Source organism: Lepisosteus oculatus, chromosome 8, assembly GCF_040954835.1.
Source record: "Lepisosteus oculatus isolate fLepOcu1 chromosome 8, fLepOcu1.hap2, whole genome shotgun sequence".
Lineage (NCBI taxonomy): Eukaryota > Metazoa > Chordata > Actinopteri > Semionotiformes > Lepisosteidae > Lepisosteus > Lepisosteus oculatus.
In genome coordinates this window covers 25,884,402-25,899,031 of record NC_090703.1, presented here as the reverse complement: position 1 = coordinate 25,899,031, position 14,630 = coordinate 25,884,402, and the positions used below count along the sequence as shown (strand labels likewise).

The following is a 14,630-nucleotide window of genomic DNA, read 5'->3' as shown; positions in this document are numbered from 1 at the left end:
TCAGCCAGGTTACATCAAGTGAATTTTAATGAAAAGCAACCTATGAAGAGAAGGTGACTGGACAGGATTTAGTAATTGAAGGGCATCTTTAATATTCAGTTAAAAAATATTAAATCACCTGGAATAGAAGCATCATCCCTCTGGGAATAAAATGTTATCTGGTGTTACTTCTCCATAGAACAATATTATCCAAATGGATGAAGGTAAAAATAATAAAGGCACCAATTTTTATCTTTTTGAGCAAATAACCGTTCCTGGGTCAGCCCTTCCTACCAGTGTAGACGTTGTTGTTGATGTCTGCCATGGTAGTGCTTAGAACTAGTAAAGATAATGGACAGTGGTGCATTACCCTGCTATTTATCTACAGTACAACACATTTTGCAATTTGTAACATACCAGAAACAAAAATAAATTGTAGAGCTCGCCAAATTCATTTGAATTTGTTTGGTGAATAGGGCTTGGTACTAAAGATACATTTGAGGAAGGAGAAGGCAATCACTTCAGAAGGGTATAATGGGGAATTGGGAGGGGGGTAGAAAAAGATATCTTAGTTCTCCACCCACATCACAGAAGCCTATTTTCCATGAAAGTCCACTTGGGTACACTGGAGGTCGTTTACTGTTGTATGCACCATTGGTTAGGGGTTTGGACTTGTAACAGAAAAGTTGTTGGTTCAAATCCCAATTAAGACTCTACTCTTGCACACATCAGCAAGATGCTTCATCTGAATTTTTCCAGCAAAATATCCAGCTCTATAAATAGGTGCAAAAGATTTTTTGGGGTTTCGAGACAGTTGTGCCCCAGTTTTTAAGGCATTGGCCTTGAAAACTAATTCCAGCACAGATCCAAACATTAAGTAACATAGTTGGGTTACTTGGGTTGTGGAAACATGCAACAAGCTACCCAGCTGATACCCTTTTTCAAGAAATGGCCAATCAACTACTAATTACTAGATGGGATAAATTACCTCCTCTTGTTTATAACTGGAAAACATTCAAGAATAGTCTCCATGTGTGGGGAAATTTACTTTCTCCAGACAGGTAAGATTAGTTTCCCTGTCTGCTAGGAAAAATAAACTTCTGTTAAGATTTTTGTTGAAGGGGGCCACTTAGTGTAAGCTGTCTCGCCTTTACCCTGAAGAAGAGAAAATGCATCTTGTGATACAAGTTTCACAGTTCACTTTCTGTACCATCCCAATAACATATACAGATGCAGCCATTCAAAGTTCGCGGTACAAACCCGTACCGCAGGCAACTACGTGTGCACCACCACGCCGTACCACAGTATGTGATTGGCTGGGTCGTGGTGCATTGGTCGGTAGTGGAAAGATTTAATCATTTAATCTCTTTACTGTGCACATTTTAATCCGTTTAGTATTGAATATTTAGATGGAATTTTGCAACTAAAGGGAAATTGTAGTAGCTGAGCATAAAAAGAAGAGGAGCATAACGCATCTGAAGGTCATAAACAATATTAATTTAGGAACATAAACACATTATGGAAACTGTATATTGCTGCTCTTTGTACCATAGTTTAAAGAAAAAATACACACCAGTATTCAATTTCTCCCTAAACATTTTAAGCATCAATGTCTCACATGTGGTTATTTCGGAAATGTTTTTACGTGATTTACGTGACCATATATTACTGTACATTTATTTGCTTTGTGAAAATTGATAGTTTTAACCTTTTCAGCGAATACGCTCGTTATCGGATTAAACAAAAGCATACTTTTAGAATTGGATTAATAGGGAATATAATATGGATTCGCGTATCTAAATAAATTAATAACGGTGTAACTATATTCATGTACTGTTGCACAAATAGTAGTAGTAGTGATATGCACATGTCACATGAGTGCCTCAGTGGCGTGATAGATTAAATGACTAATTTAAAACACAGAGGTTGAGTGTTCAAACCCAGCTGTCACCATCAGTTTTCTTTTAACAAAAACATTTCTTTGAAAAACTAAATAGCAAATATTATTGCCATTATATTGACATTTTTTACATTTCTAAATATCACAACATGTTCGTACTGTATGTACACAGCAGTACTGCGGGGTGTAGGGTGTAAATCCATGTGAGCGCGAAAACTCTACATTAATGTTATGCATTCGCCAGCACTGAGCGGTTATCGCATCTCTCTCTCTGTCTACATCTACATTGTTTGTAAACAAACCGGTTTCACAGGTATTTGCAAAGTAGAATAAGGGCAAGTCCACCTTCCCCCAATGACATGTTTTCTTAGAAAAACAGATTCACAACATAAAGCTGTGTCAGTCTTCTGTGTAAAAAAAATCGGTTTGAACATCATGGGTACTGTTTTTAAGACGCCGCTGAGTAAAGTATAGGAATTTTCCTGCTGTCAGCAGTATTGTGTGTATAGTTAACCCTTACCTGAATGAAAACAGGACATAAAGAAAGGGATTCAGAAATCAAACAAAGCTTTATTCCCGTGCTTTCAGTCTGGGTAATTGGAGGCTGCGCTGTTTTTTTATTTTTATGCGCGAAAAACAGGTGATTTTTCTTCCTTGTGTGTGCTGTAAGGGTTTCACTTCTTAATTAAACGTTTAAAATACATAAATGAATTTAATAAAAACATGTTTCGAATAGAAAAAATCATATTCTGTTGTCTTCCTGGTATGTAAAACAGATCAGCAGGTCTTTTTTTCCCCATTCCTGTTCACCTTTTACACCTCTGACTTCAGGTACAACTCTGAGACGTCATCTGGAGAAGTTTTCAGATGACTCTGCAATTGTGGGGTGTATTAGAGAGGGGAGGGAGGAGGAATATAGGAGCTTGATTACCAACTTTGTGGAGTGGTGTCATCTTAATCATCTCCAGCTTAACACCAGCAAGACCATAGAAATGATCTTCGACTTTCGAAGGAATAAGTCTCCGCTGAACCCTGTTTCCATCGAGGTTGAGGACATAGAGGGCGTACATTCCTACAAGTACTTAGGGGTACACCTGGATGATAAGCTGGAGTGGTCTGGCAACACTGACGCCCTGTACAAGAAAGATCACAGCCAACTCTATTTTCTTAGGAGACTCAGGTCCTTTGGTGTGTGTGGAACACTGCTACACATTTTTTATGAATCAGTGGTGGCGGCGGCCATCTTCTACGCTGTTGTGTGCTGGGGCAGCAGCATCATGACAAAAGATGCAAATATGCTCAATAAACTTATCAAGAAGGCTGGTACTGTGTTGGGGATGAGCCTTGACCCCATAGAGGTGGTGGCAGAGAGGAGAATGCTGACCAAGTTCTCAGCCATCATGAACAACACCTCTCATCCACTTCATGGGATTGTTACTGGGCAGCGGAGCACTTTTAGCAAAAGACTGCTCCAGCTACGGAGTTCAAGGGAACATTTCCGCAGGTCTTTCCTCCAGTCGGCTGTCAGGGTCTATAACGCTGCCCTAGTGTAGGACTGTTAGCCCTTCATTTGCTCGACAGCATGTTTGCTCCATTGTACTTCTTAGCGTAGATAAAAAGCTTGGATTTTCATGTATCTGATATCTTTTTCTGCTGTCTTTGTTGCGCTCTTGAGGATCCTTGTGATATTTTGAGCTCTCGTTGAATGATAAGTGTCGCATAGTTTAAATCATTTTCATTCTTAGAAATTATGAAATGCTTGGTTAAAAGCAAGGGAGATTATGTCTGTTATAGTGGACATAAAAATGAGAGTTTGCTGTGGCATTATAAGAAACCCAATTTTAACAACAAATCGCTGGCATTTTATCCTAGAAGGCACTGAGACAAGGACCAGTAGGAACGCTCCTGGAGCGAGAAAGAAAATGCCTGAAGAACTAGGGATTGGACAGTTTTTCAGTGCTTGTACAATTGATGGACATGTTCAAATAAATGTGCTAAAGAAATGAACAAAAAACGTCATTTATTCTTTTATTATATTGGCTAGCTAATGTCCTGTCCTTGTTAGTTAGTTACTTGTGGCTGTGACTTACTTTGTATGACTGGAAACGAATGCGTGATCGGATCAACAAAATGCTGTTACTTTTTGTCAATGAAAAAATAAAGTATTTTCGTTTACAAAGACGGTTACAAAGAACGTGGACCAGGGTTATACTTTGAGTTTACAGGTCGTCCAAGGTCATTCATTATTAATACTGTAACGCAACGGGGGCTCAGGCGGGCGCCCTTGCCGCATTAGGTCGGCCCCATCCCCACTGAGGCTTGAACCCGGGACTCCCGCATCTCTCTGCAGCGACCTAGCCCCGTGAGCTAAAGAGAGATCTCTCTACAGCCCAGTAGAGAGCTGTAGTCCTGCTATCACAGGGAAGGGCGGTGACATAACCTGCTCTGGTACGCCGGCTCTTACACAGTGCCTGTCGGCCGTAAGCGTTACAATACTATTAGTAATATCTTCGGTAAAGACTTTGAAGCATAAAATATTTCTGCATAATTAAAATATTTATGATAAAGGTAGGTTGTGTACTTTTGCCCAACTGAGCAATCTTGATTTCATAAAATATACCAACTTTTTAATTAATGATGATTAACATGGTGAAATACACAGTTTAAATTTAAAAATTCAAATGCTGTACATGAGAGGTTAAGCTTTATTAGCTCCTCCTGGCGGTTTTACAAGGTGATTCCGGATACTATTAACATAACCTAATTTGCATACGGTGATTTCAGGTATGAAAATTATACCACGTTTTGATGCGACACGCCAACCGCGTTATACCGCAGCGTACCCCGTTTGTTTTGAATGGCTGCATCTGTACTTGTCCAGAGAGAAGTTACTCCAACTATTTTATTCCATTATTTTGTAATAAACAATTCCTAAACTCTGACGGAGTCTTTGAGCACGCAGCTAGTGTCAGGGAAGTTTCTTCTTGGTAATGGTTTTAGTAAGAATGATTAAAAGATTTGAGTCTGCCTTTGTTAAGAGCAAACACCAGCAATGCAGTGTGGACAGCCTGCCACGCTAATTGCTATGTATGATTTATTAAGTTAAATCCGCAACTTAATGTGGTGTGTAATTACTGCCAATTACTCTGCAGGAAAATTAGGAGGTTATTTTAAGGGCGTAGGCTCCTGGGTGATGGATCCAGTGGATTACCTAATGTAGTGAATGTCCAGCCTTTGGGAGAAATGCCTGTTAACAGTTTGATTGAGTTGTAGATTTTTTCACCTTTCAAAGTAGGTGAAAGACAGTAGGTCCATTCATTTCATTAGGGGTTCCCTGCATTCTAGCTAGAGAACATAATGGCGGTACAGATGCTTAAGTTAATTCAGGCTTTTCTATCAGGTATTAGGTAACAAACCGTACGGAAGCAATGCACCCCCTGTGTGAGTGGCCCCTGTGCTGCCTGGCACAGACCTTGGCTGCAATGGCAGCGGCAGTGATGTGAGACGAGGAGCTGTCCTCTGTGGATGCCACTCCACTATCCTTCTTCTCCTCCTCCTCTTCCTCGCACTGTACTCCCTTGTCTTCCGTCTGCTTGTGGGGGCTGGTCGTAGGAGGTGGGGACAGCGGAGGAGGGGGTGAAGGGAGGTCCTCCAGTTCATCATGAACCTCCTTGACTTTCACAATGGCATCCCGCAACAAGTCAATGGCATGAGGTAGAGCAGGCAGGATAAACTGGAAGCATTCCTGAAAATAAAAAAAAATTGATTCAGCTAAGGACTTCAGCTAAGGGGCTCCACTATTAAACCATTGACTTCAGTGAAAATTTTAATTTTATGCCTTTCACATGGGATTGTACTTAACAAGCCTTTTAGGGCAAAACCTTTTAACTAAACTAGGCCTAACTGCTGCACAACCCAAAGACCTTTTAAGCACAAAAGTGTCTAAAATATATGTAGAACTATTACTTTGCACTGAACATATGATTAACTTTACATCATACTTCAAACAAAAAGAGGATCTTCCATTTTTTAAGTGTAACGAATGAATTAACTGATAACGAAATAATTCAAAACTATAGATAACAATCAATGATGAAATAAAAGAATAGTCACATTTGAATAGTCATACATGTCATCGGTGCACCAAATTTAACCAGTTCTACACAACAAATAATCTTAATAAAGGAAAATTTAATGAATAGAATATTAAATATGTAAGGTTTCAGCTTGACATTTTTAAACTGCCAACTCTCATAGCATCTAACATTAACATCAACATGAGGAATTACAAAGCTCTCACTAACCAAACTGAAGGTTCACAGACACCCATAAAGTAGAGGATCAATTGGACTGCACAGGACCACCCAAAGCCTTCTGGTGAAACATACTGTAGCAATAGTAGGCTGGTGGACAGAGCTGAAACTTAAACTGATGAGGCTGAGACCAAAGGTCAAAACCTGTTCTCAAAGGGCTCAATCTTACAGGTGAGTATCATCACTGCTGCCTGTCTCCTATAACTAAACAGGATGAAAACAGTTGTTTCCTTACATTTTGTAAAATCATAGTAGTACTATTTAGCTGAATTGTCAGGAATAACCCTAAAAATACATATTAGACACCATTCCACAAAAGGATGAAGCCCTAAATTTACAAGTCACAGCCAGATTCTTGTCCAAGTTGGCTGTAACCCATACTAAAACATTTGACAAAAGTGCACAAAATGCAAGGTAGAAGCTGTCCCTAAACACAGTTGGATTTGCAAGAATGCATAATGTACTTGAATAATATCACCTTAACCTTCATATTTCAGCCAGAGTATTTGCCATTATTAACACGTGGTATATTTATGAGATCATTACAAAACTTGCTGGAAATGTACAGGAACCTCTATGCAGTAGATGGCATGGAGATAAAGATTTCCTATTACGTACAGTACAAGATTGCCTTGAAAGTGTGTATGCATAACAAATGTATTAAATCGGCTTCAGGGTAGTGCCTTTACAGTACAGATGCAGCCATTCAAAGTGCGCGGCACAGACACTGTAGGTAAATGGTGTCATGGAAATATACCTATCAAGGAAGCCACGAGAGAGAGTTCTCACCTGAGTAAGGTCTTTATTTCAATATTGCAATATTGGGAGCCCTGTTGCCACTCTGCAAAGTGCATCAGAGACTCAATTTAATACAAGCAATACAGGGTTTTTATAAGATGTTGCGCTGTAAGAGAAAGCTCAGCACTTTGTCCCTTCTAACACTTCCCCTTTCCCTAAGACTAAACAGATTACATCATAAAAACGAAAGAAGAAGCGCCACTAGATTTGTTTTTCAAAGCTTACCAGTTACTTTCGGCTAATCTAATGACCCAGACAGCATATATTGTTTTGGTACATTGTCTTCTAAAGTAACCTAAACAGTGTGTACTTTGTTATATATTTTCCTAAAGCTACATTTTAAGAATCAATTTACTTATTAGATTTCCATTTCAATTCCCTCCTTTTTATTCTTAAAATGTTTAAAAGTTAGATTCTTCATATGGATTCGCAGGAGGTTCCCATACTTCGGATTCTTGCATTCTTATCAGAATATACTGATGCGTAAACATATTCATTACCATATTTCGAAGCACTGGAATAATACATGTCATACAGCAACATAAACACAGGAAGACAAGTATCACAGCCCCTATAATCGGTGTTAGTAACTTAAAGAAAAACATTCCTCCTGGCCCAAACAGTGATTCTAACCAGGAGACTTAAGCCGGTGTATCTTTTATGCCTCTCTCTTTATTCACCTTGTCTTTTAGTTCTTTCAAATGCTGAATAGCGAGCGTAAGATTTCTGTGATTCCTCTTTCCCTGACATAAGGTCTGGGGTGTCCCCCACCCACATAAGTAGTTGAAACTGTACATCTTTTGCCAAGCAACCTGTGACATCTTTATGCTCTTTTAGTCTAAAAACAGGAAAGCTGTGCTCCTGTGTCCCCCAGTTACTGTACACTGTAAGATTATTTCACTTTTAATTAAATCTTGAGATAAATTTGGGAAGGCTACAAAGGGTCTTACTAGATCAAATCTATTAGTTCACACACGGCTCTTGTTTCAGCTTCTGACATGTTCTTTAATTGTGAAATCAAGCCTCTTTCTTACAATTTCTCCAAACAACACACTTTTTTTTTAGTAACTGAACACCAGCTTATTAGTAGTTTTGTCTTTGGGCTCTTGCCTCCCTTTCCCCCAGGGCTAGTTAACTCACCCCCAAATTGGACATTATTTTCTTGAAGGGGTCTTATATCTTGGTATAATATTAAAGTCGCAATATAATAATTGCGACAAACTGCCGGCTCCTTTTTCTCCTCCTTGGGAGTCTTTTTACCTCCCATTTGCAGCGCTCACACTTCTGCATGCATGCTTCACGAGTTATTAAATCAAATCTGTCTCCGCTCTCCGTAATATCAGGAAAGCATAGTTGTACATTCTTGGCAACATCAGGTTTTAACCCACTCAAGTAAATAATGAGAATCTGGGATAAATCTCCTGATTGGGCATATCCAGATGGGGGGTGAGTTAACTAGCCCTGGGGGAAAAGGCGATGATGCAAAATACCGCGGTACGTGATTGGTTGACTGACAGGGGCACTCGTGGTGCGTTGGTCAGTCGTAGAAAGATTTAAATGTCTTTACTGTGCCCGTTTAAGTACTGAATATTTATATGGGATTTTACCACTGAAGGGAAATCTTAGTAGCATAAAAAGAATAGGAGCATACTGTAACGTGTGTGAAGGCCATAAACGATATTAATTTTGGAACATCAACATACAGTATATGGCTGGTCTCGGTACTTTAAAGAAAAAATACACACCAGTATTCCATTTCTCCCTAAACATTTTAAGCATTGAAGTCTTTAATTAACATGATACCGGAGTCAACAAGCATACTTTTAGAATTTGATTAAAAGGGAATATATTATAGAATCGCGTATCTAAAGAAATGAATAACGATATAATTATATTCATGTACCGCAACACAAGAATAGTACACGCTGTACAATGTCTGTCGATAGTGTTTGAAAAAATAAAATAGGGTTAGTGTTAGGGTTACTGTCAAACTTTAAATCAACAATTGATTTAAGGACGATCTGTCAAAGTGCAATGAAATACAATATTGTTGTTGTTATTGTTGTTTTTACCCTGTAAAACATTTTGAGAAGCCACCTTTAAAGGCGCTATATAAAAGCATTGATTCTTATGGAATGTGTTTTCTTTCTTCTTTTTTTTTAGCACAGAATAAACCTATTACTTGATTCTTATGGATGCCCGGTTCTGCTGGGGATTAAAAAAAAAACCCATGGAATCGTGTATCTAAGCAAATAGCAGCATAACCTTATTCATGCACAAACAGTTGCATGTTACATTATTAATTTGGGTGTCTCCTCTTGCCAGAAAGCTCTAAATGGCATTTTGAGTGCGGTTTTTGACTTTTTTTTAATTACAACCCATAAATAAAGCTGATACTGTTTAGACTTTTAATTATTTTAAACTGTATTACAGCAGCACAATGCACAATGCAACGTAAATAGCTATCTTTGTCTTCTGCGTAATAATGTTCACTTCTCTGTCCAGCAAATTAACAATAGTAATAATAATGAACTTTATTGGATATAGCGCCTTTAAAGGTGGCTCCTCAAAGTGCTTTACAGGATAAAAACAATAACAACAATACTGTTAGGCTGGGCAATTTTTTTTAAATATAAAAAATGAGATATAATGATGTGTTCCGGCTTAGACATTAACGAAGAGCATAACGAAGGTCAAAAAGGTCATAAATGATAATAATTTTGGAACATCATTATGTAAACTGTATGTTGCTGTTATTGGTATTTTAAAGAAAATAAATCTTGGGTTCGGTAAAATGTTTCAGGCATTCATGTTAAGGACAACAGAGCTTTCACTGGCCAATTATCAAACTTTATTGATAAAACAAAAACAAAACTATCCGACCAAACCAGAAAAAGAAAAAAAGAATCAAGAATAACAGACACAGCGCGAGCCTGCATTCTCTCCTCAACCGTCCACACCACACTTTTCCCTGGGTCAGAGATAAATAAAACTTCACTCGCACCAAACAAATTGCCACACACTGAACACTGTAGATGTTAACCTGAACCCAAAAGCCAAACATATTGATGTGCATTCGCCTGGCGCAGCACGGTTTTCATCACTCTCTGTGGGAGTGCTGGCGGTGACGAATTAAACTGGTTTCACAGGTATTTTCAAAGTAGAACGGGGCAAGATTTCCAGTTAAAGACACCTCTCCCCCCTCCAAAACCCAGTAAGTACAGTACTTACTTACGGTAGTACTTCTCGCGTTAAGAAAGCTAGGTGCAAGCATAAATTATTAGTAATCAATAATATTAAATTTAGCACTGTAATAAATTGTGCTAATAATAAATTCTATTCTACTCTGAGAATGTAGGGGGAGGAAGAATGCCTGTGGTCTTTTCACTTACTGCAATATTATGGACACTCAATTGACTTTTTTAAAAAAAAAAAGACTTTTTTTTGACAGCTGGTACAGCACCCCACCGTGCCCACGCACCAGCATTATATTCTCATGTACGGGTAGAATATGTTCATTGTCTTCCAATAAAGACGGGTTCCTTTCGCCATAGCTGGGAGATAATAGAAGCTTGCCATGCCCGGACTGTTACACCAACGCATTAGCATGTTAAAGCGATTCCATTGAGGAGCCGGGCGCGATAATTGATAAAAGCCATTTGGCTGCAGCGAATGTGAATTCTGTCTGGCATTGCCAGATTGTGAAAAAATAAAAGTATTAAAATCAGGATGGGGGGTGAGGGAGTCATCTCTATGACACTCTCCCTTATAAACAAAACAAAAACTAAAAATAAGATACAATCTACAGACATTCACAACAGACATATCTTAAAACATTTACATATATTGTTAAATTATTACTTTAAATATATACTTTAAGTCACTGAAACAGACAGTTAATTAAATCGTTGCAATTTTGTTCTCGTTTGGAGGTGGGGATATTCTGACAACAATTGATTTAAAGACAATGTGTCAAAGTGCAATGCACTCTGCTCTCGGCCGCTGGCAAGGGTGCCAACCCGTAGAAGCAGCACCTGTATGGAGACTTTTCGGCAGCAGCGGGAGCAGTACGATGCATTACAGGGTAGGATTGGGAGGTTAGAGACACTCCTGAAGATACAGAAGCCAGAGACAGTGTGTACCGGCAGTCAAATGCTTGAGCAGCTGTCTCCCGATGAGTGCCTCCCCCACCACGCAGGTTGCAATGCCTGGCGGAAGCTCTGCCCCCCACAGAGCACACACCACCTCAGGACACTGCATCCCGGCTTCTCTGCTCACCACCGCCCAGGACCTGGCTGATGCTGTTCCCGCCGTCTATCTCCCCTCAGGAAGCACCGTTTACACAGCAGAATTCACAGACACCAGTGGAACGAACAATTCTCCCAGATATCCAACTGTTGCCCATCACTCAAGTGAAGGAGGGGGGGTTGTACTTGCAGTGCATCGGTATAGATGGGAAAGCCAGAGCCGACCGCTACGCTGCCCTCGTGTTTTGGGTGCTTATCATTCTCAGTGCATAACAAGGAAGATTAATAAACATAAACATAATCTCATGGTTAAATAGTCAAGTCTAGCCATGTGTGAATCTAGTCTCACAGAGCTTCAACAACAGATGACAACTTGAAAGTTCGATGAAGAACGAATAAAAGCATTTCATTAATAATGCATTTGCGTTTGTCTGGGTGATAACAAAGTAAAAAACAATTACTTTTTGACAATGAAGAACTGCGTGTGTGTCTCTCTCTCTGCTGGCGTTTGTAATAGTTTTTATTTTTAAATACATTTTAGCAAAGTAATGTACCATAATAGGATTGTGAGACATATTTGGGTTAACATGTTCAGTGTTCAGTGTGTGGTTATTTGTTTGGTGCGAGTGAAGTTTTATTTAATCTCTGACCCAGGGAAAAGTGTGGTGTGGACGGTTGAGGAGAGAATACAGGCTCGCGCTGTGTCCGTTATTCTTGTTTCTTTTCTTCTTTTTCTGGTTTGGTCGGATAGTTTTTGTTTTATTAATAAAGTTTGATCATCGGCCAGTGAAAGCTCTGTTGTCCTTCACATGAATGCCTGAAACATTTTACCGAACCTAGGATTTTACAGTATTTTTTCTTTAAAATACCTATAACAGCAACATACAGTTACATAATATGTTGATGTTCCAAAATTAATATCGTTTATGACCTTTATGACCTTTGTTATGCTCTTCGTTAATGTCTAAGACGGAACACATCATTATATCTCATTTTTTATTTCTTTTTTAAAAAAATAAAAATTGTTTGCCCAGCCTAACAGTATTGTTGTTATTGTTTTTATCCTGTAAAGTGCTTTGAGGAGCCACCTTTAAAGGCACTATATATAATAAAGTTAATTATTATAACTATTGTTAATTTGCTGGACAGAGAGGTGAACATTATTACGCAGAAGACAAAGATAGCTATTTACGTTGTATTGTGCATTGTGCTGCTGTAATACAGTTTAAAATAATTAAGAGTCTAAACAGTATCAGCTTTATTTAATGGGTTGTAATTTAAAAAAAGTCAAAAACCGCAATCAAAAAGCAATTTAGAGCTTCTGGCAAAAGGAGACACCCAAATTAATAATGTAACATGTCACTGTTTGTGCACGAATAAGGTTATACTGCTATTTCCTTAGATACGCGATTCCATGGGTTTTTTTTTTTTAATCCCAGGCAGAACCGGGCATCCATAAGAATCAAGTAATAGGTTAATTCCATGCTGAAAAAAAGAAGAAAGAAAACACATTCCTGGATTCAAATGCCCAACGTGTGATGTATAAGTCAGGAACCTAGACCACAGCGCCACTGGCAAGGTCATATGATGAGTGTTGAAAAAGCCCTACAGAAACAGTTTCAACAGACATTGTACAGCCTGTACTATTCTTGTGTTGCGGTACATGAATATAATTATATCGTTATTAATTTCTTTAGATACGCGATTCTATAATATATTCCCTTTTAATCAAATTCTAAAAGTATGCTTGTTGACTCCGGTATCACGTTAGTTAAAGCTTCGATGCTTAAAATGTTTAGGGAGAAATGGAATACTGGTGTGTATTTTTTCTAAATAAGTACCGAGACCAGCCATATACTGTATGTTTATGTTCCAAAATTAATATCGTTTATGGCCTTCACACGCGTTACAGTATGCTCCTATTCTTTTTATGCTCAGCTACTAAGATTTCCCTTCAGTAGTAAAATTCCATATAAATATTCAATACTTAAACGGGCACAGTAAAGACATTAAATATACATATACATACTGTACACAGTACAGTTTGCATACAGTAATATGTTTATGTTCCTAAATCAATCTTTTATGAGCATGTGAAAGGTATGGTGAATCGGAGATTCTAAAAAATTACTGTACTTTGCATGATTGGAAACAAATGCGTGATTGCGAAATGCTGTGGTGTTACTTTTACGAAGACGGTCAATGAAAAAAAGAATGTAGACCAGGACAATACTTTGAGTTTACAGCTTGTCCAAGGTCATTCATTATTAATACTATTAGTAATATCTTCGTTAAAGACTTTGATGGTGACAGCTCAAACATGAGAGGTTGAGCTTTATTAGCTCCACTTTGCGGAAATACCGGATCCTATTATTTTACTTGCGGTACCACGTGGTATTATGAGGTACTATGTGAGAATTTACGGTAACTCGCGGTAGGCTGCGTCAAGTGCACCGCAAAATAATGCGGTATCGCCTGCTCGTTTTGAATGGCTGCATCTGTATATCTATTCATGTTACATCAGATCTTTAGCAGTTTATTATACTAAAAACAACACAAAAATCCCAGACTATGGTATTTTGACTTCACACAACTGAAATAATTAAAATACTTCTTTCATATGGGACAAATGGTGGTGCAGTAGTTAGCATTGTTGTCTCACTGTACTAGGGCCTTGGCGTCAAATTTAGACCAAGGGTAGACCTAGCTTCCTCCCACAGTACAAAGAAATACTTGTTAACTGGCTTCTGGGAAAACTGGCTCTGGTGTATGTGTCTGCATATCTATAATAATAATTAATAATTCCTTCCACTTATACTTTATAGCACTTTTCTAGACACTTACTCAAAGTGCTTTACAGGTAATGGGGACTCCCCTCCACCACCACCACCACCAATGTGCAGCATCCACCTGTGTATGCTCTGCGACGGACTGGTGTCCCATCCAGGGTGTGTACAGCTTTGCACCCTTTATTCGGGTTAGGCTCTGGCCCCCATTCAACCTTCTATTGGATAAAGCGGTGTGAAAATGGATGGTCGGAGTTCTTTCAAAGGACACAATTGTATACACTTGTAAACATAATTGTATATACTAATAAAGAGGGCAGGTATCCTTCACAACTATTAACCTACAGTAGTATTACCTTTATGGTACACCCTTGCATACAAAACTATATTCCAATCAATTAATTAATTATACTTCCATAGGAAGTATTTTCAAAACACTGAGTCTTTGAGGACAGCTCCTGCATCAGCCTTTAGTGGCAGCCCTGCATTACTAAATCTTTCTGAGGGCCCACTGCCACAGTAGTTCAGTCCAAGCCTTCATAGAAGGAAATTCCTTTTGCAATGTAATTCGGTGTTGGTAAGATGTCAGCCAACAGTACAAGATGTA

The 14,630-nt window shown here is 38.6% G+C and overlaps 1 protein-coding gene across 13 annotated transcripts in view; it reads right to left on the bottom strand.

Moving 5' to 3' along the window:
- Nucleotides 1–14,630, bottom strand: part of gphna (gephyrin a) — a 479,030-nt gene that overhangs the window by 121,444 nt on the left and 342,956 nt on the right. For all 13 annotated transcript variants that reach the window (XM_015351213.2, XM_015351218.2, XM_015351214.2 and 10 more), the window contains exon 7: nt 5,352–5,624. In XM_015351213.2, coding sequence (XP_015206699.1) covers nt 5,352–5,624 — 273 coding nt within the window. The remainder of the gene's footprint in view (nt 1–5,351; nt 5,625–14,630) is intronic.